We start from the raw sequence: 3,087 nt of genomic DNA, 5'->3' as shown, positions 1-3,087 counted from the left end.
GGGAGTGATTCAGCTTCTCCAACTGCTACACTCAGGGCGGTTTTATAGGGAAGGTGTACAGAACATATGAAATATACTATAAACAATGTTGTTTTTGGATTGAGGCTTACAAAACAAGTTGTTTATTAGCAGGGCCATAAGGTAGGCTGCACATGTGTGAGACTGATAAGAGTAAAGTGAAAGTAAACATGTTCATGTGTAGAGCATATACACGAAAATAAACATGTTTATGTTTTTGTGCGAAACTGAGAGTAACAAAATTGAGTGGTAAACCTGTCCACCAAAACAACTTCTGGTTGTCACCTAAGAAGTAAACATGTCCAAGGAAAAGAGGATAAAAGCAGAGCTCCAGAGCAGTGCCATGAGCAGTCTGACTGCACGCTCCGGCTGAGACCCTCTGCGAGGTGCAGGCAGTGATACTCCGGGACTCTCTGAAGTTCTTCCTGCAAGACCAGCTCACCTCAGACCCATGGTGGGCCCAGTCGTCTCTCCCGGACCAGGGACCTTCTGCATCTCGATTGACTCTGGGACTTGGTTCATTATTAAATTCTATTCTGTATAACCCTCTGTGCTTACCAGAGCATTGGCCTCTGAAGGGACATTGGTTCTCAAATAAAGTCGTTACTCACTCTTTCTGAACCTGTGTGTCGGGACTTAGTTCCCCACTCGCATCACATGTACCACGCAGGGACATAAGGCTCTGCCGAGGGGTTAATGTCCCCTTGACTCTCAGGAAAAGACTGAAATGTGCCAACTGCCCTTGCAGGCACTCGTGACAGAAGGTCCAATGCTCCGCACTGCTCATTGTATATCTTACATGTTATGAGACTATTAAGTAAAAAAAAAAAAAAATTTAAGAGGTCAGTCCCACATCGTCTTCAGTAATCATGTAAAATAATATGAATATAAATAGATTCATGTAAAAATAGATTTTAGTGCTTTACATAAAACTGGTGAGAAAAGCATCTCATATCTTTTCTCGCATATGGAGAGACTGGTATTTACTTGCATGGATTTAGAAAAGAGCACACTTTTATAAACTCTCATGTTTGCCATGAGATATATATAACCTTTTTATATCTACTAAAAATAAGTGTAGTCTCTTGAGGACTAATTCAACTGTTCTGAACAAGCCATGATATTCAGCTTTCTGTCTCTACAGATTTTCTCATTCTGGATATTTCATAGAATGGAATTACATAATCTGTGGCCTTTCATACTTGGCTTCTTTCACTTCGCATGTTGTAAATTCTTGTCCATGTTGTAGCATTGTCGATACTTCTTTCCTTTCATGGTGTATTAATATTCCACTCTATGGATAGACCGCATTTGTTATCCATGGATAACATCAAATGGTGATGTTTTGGGTTATTTCTATCTCTAACTATTATGAACAGTGCTGCTATGAACATTTACCTACAAGCTTTTTGTGAATATATGTGGTTTTTCCATACTTTGGGGTATACATCCAAGAGTGGAATTGCTAGGTCCTAGTGGTAATTCTGTGGTTAACTTATTGAGTAACCTTCAAACTGTTCTTAGAGTGGTTATATCATTTGACATTCTCAACCACAATGTACAAACTTCTAATCTTTCCTCACCCTTGCCAGCATTTTTTATTTTCCTTTTTTTTAAACTGGCCATCCTACTGGGTGTAATGTGGTAGCTCATTGTGGTTTTAATGTGTATTTCCCTAGTGGCTAATGTTGCTGAACATCTTTTCATGTACTTTGGGCCATTTGTAAATCTTCTGTTCCAAATGTCTGTTCAAGTCTTTTGCCGTTTTAAAAACTTACAGTGTTTGTCTTGTAGAGTTGTAAGAGTCCTTTGTATAGTGTATGTACTAGACCTTTGCCAGATATGTGATTTGCTGTTTTTTACTTTGTGTTGGTTGCCTTTTAATTCTTCGATAATGTCCTTTGGTGCACACAAGTTTGTTTTATAAATTTTTACTTTTGTTGTTTGTGCTTTTGGAGTCAAATCTGAAAACTACGAAGAGAATTGTTGAACTGGGAGACAGAGAATTGAATTGCCAGGCGTCGGAGTGGCCAACTGAAGCAAAAATTCCCAAATGAAAGAATTAAGCATTTAGCCACTGATTACAATGGTGATCTCAGTCATAGCTCATAAAACTGATTGATAATTTTTATACTCATGTCCATTGTAGGTTTCCAGAATGGCCTGGATGGACAGACATAATCTAACAATATTGAATGAATTCATCCTCACGGGGATCACGGCTGTCCCGGAGCTGCAGGCACCCTTATTTGCACTCTTCCTCGTTGTTTACATGGTCTCCGTGGTGGGTAACCTGGGCTTGATCATCCTCACCAAGATGGACTCCAGGCTACAGACACCCATGTACTTTTTACTCAGACACCTGGCTTTCACTGATCTCGGTTACTCAACTGCTGTAGGGCCAAAAATGCTAGTAAATGTTGCCGCAGATCAACATATAATCTCCTATAATGGGTGTGCTACCCAACTCACTTTCTTCAGTATGTTTATCACTAGTGAACTTTTCATTCTATCAGCCATGGCCTACGACCGCTATGTGGCCATCTGTAACCCTCTACTCTACACAGTCTTCATGTCACCAAAGACATGTCGGTTGCTGGTGGCAATCCCCTACGTCTACAGTGTCTTTTTGTCTTTGCTGGTCATCATTAAAATTTTCACTTCAATTTTTTGTGGCTATAATGTCATCAGGCATTTCTACTGTGATTGTCTGCCATTGATATCTTTGCTGTGCTCAGACACACATGACATTAAATTGATAATTCTCATCTTTGCATCTTTTAATTTGGCTTCCTCACTTCCAATTGTCCTTGTGTCCTACCTTCTGATCCTTGGCGCCATCCTCAGGGTGAACTCTGCAGAGGGCAGGCGCAAGGCCTTCTCCACCTGTGGGTCTCACCTGGCAGTCATAGTCATCTTCTATGGAACCTTATTCTTCATGTATGTGCAGCCCAAGTCCAGTCATTCACTTGACACTGATCAAATGGCCTCTGTGTTTTACACGCTGATAATCCCCATGCTGAATCCCATGATCTACAGCTTTGAGGAACAACGAGGTGAAAGGTGCCC

General features: G+C 40.7%; 1 protein-coding gene across 1 annotated transcript in view; it reads left to right on the top strand.

Moving 5' to 3' along the window:
* Positions 1-2,176: 2,176 nt before the first annotated feature.
* The window catches only part of LOC109378318 (olfactory receptor 8K3-like), a 3,971-nt gene continuing 3,060 nt past the window's right edge, over positions 2,177-3,087 (top strand). Inside the window, 2 exon segments of the mRNA XM_019634746.1 lie at positions 2,177-3,058; positions 3,060-3,074. Coding sequence (XP_019490291.1) covers positions 2,177-3,058; positions 3,060-3,074 — 897 coding nt within the window.

Source organism: Hipposideros armiger, unplaced genomic scaffold (assembly GCF_001890085.2).
Source record: "Hipposideros armiger isolate ML-2016 unplaced genomic scaffold, ASM189008v1 scaffold_1867, whole genome shotgun sequence".
NCBI classification, from domain to species: Eukaryota; Metazoa; Chordata; class Mammalia; order Chiroptera; family Hipposideridae; genus Hipposideros; species Hipposideros armiger.
This window is presented reverse-complemented; position numbering and strand designations above follow the sequence as displayed.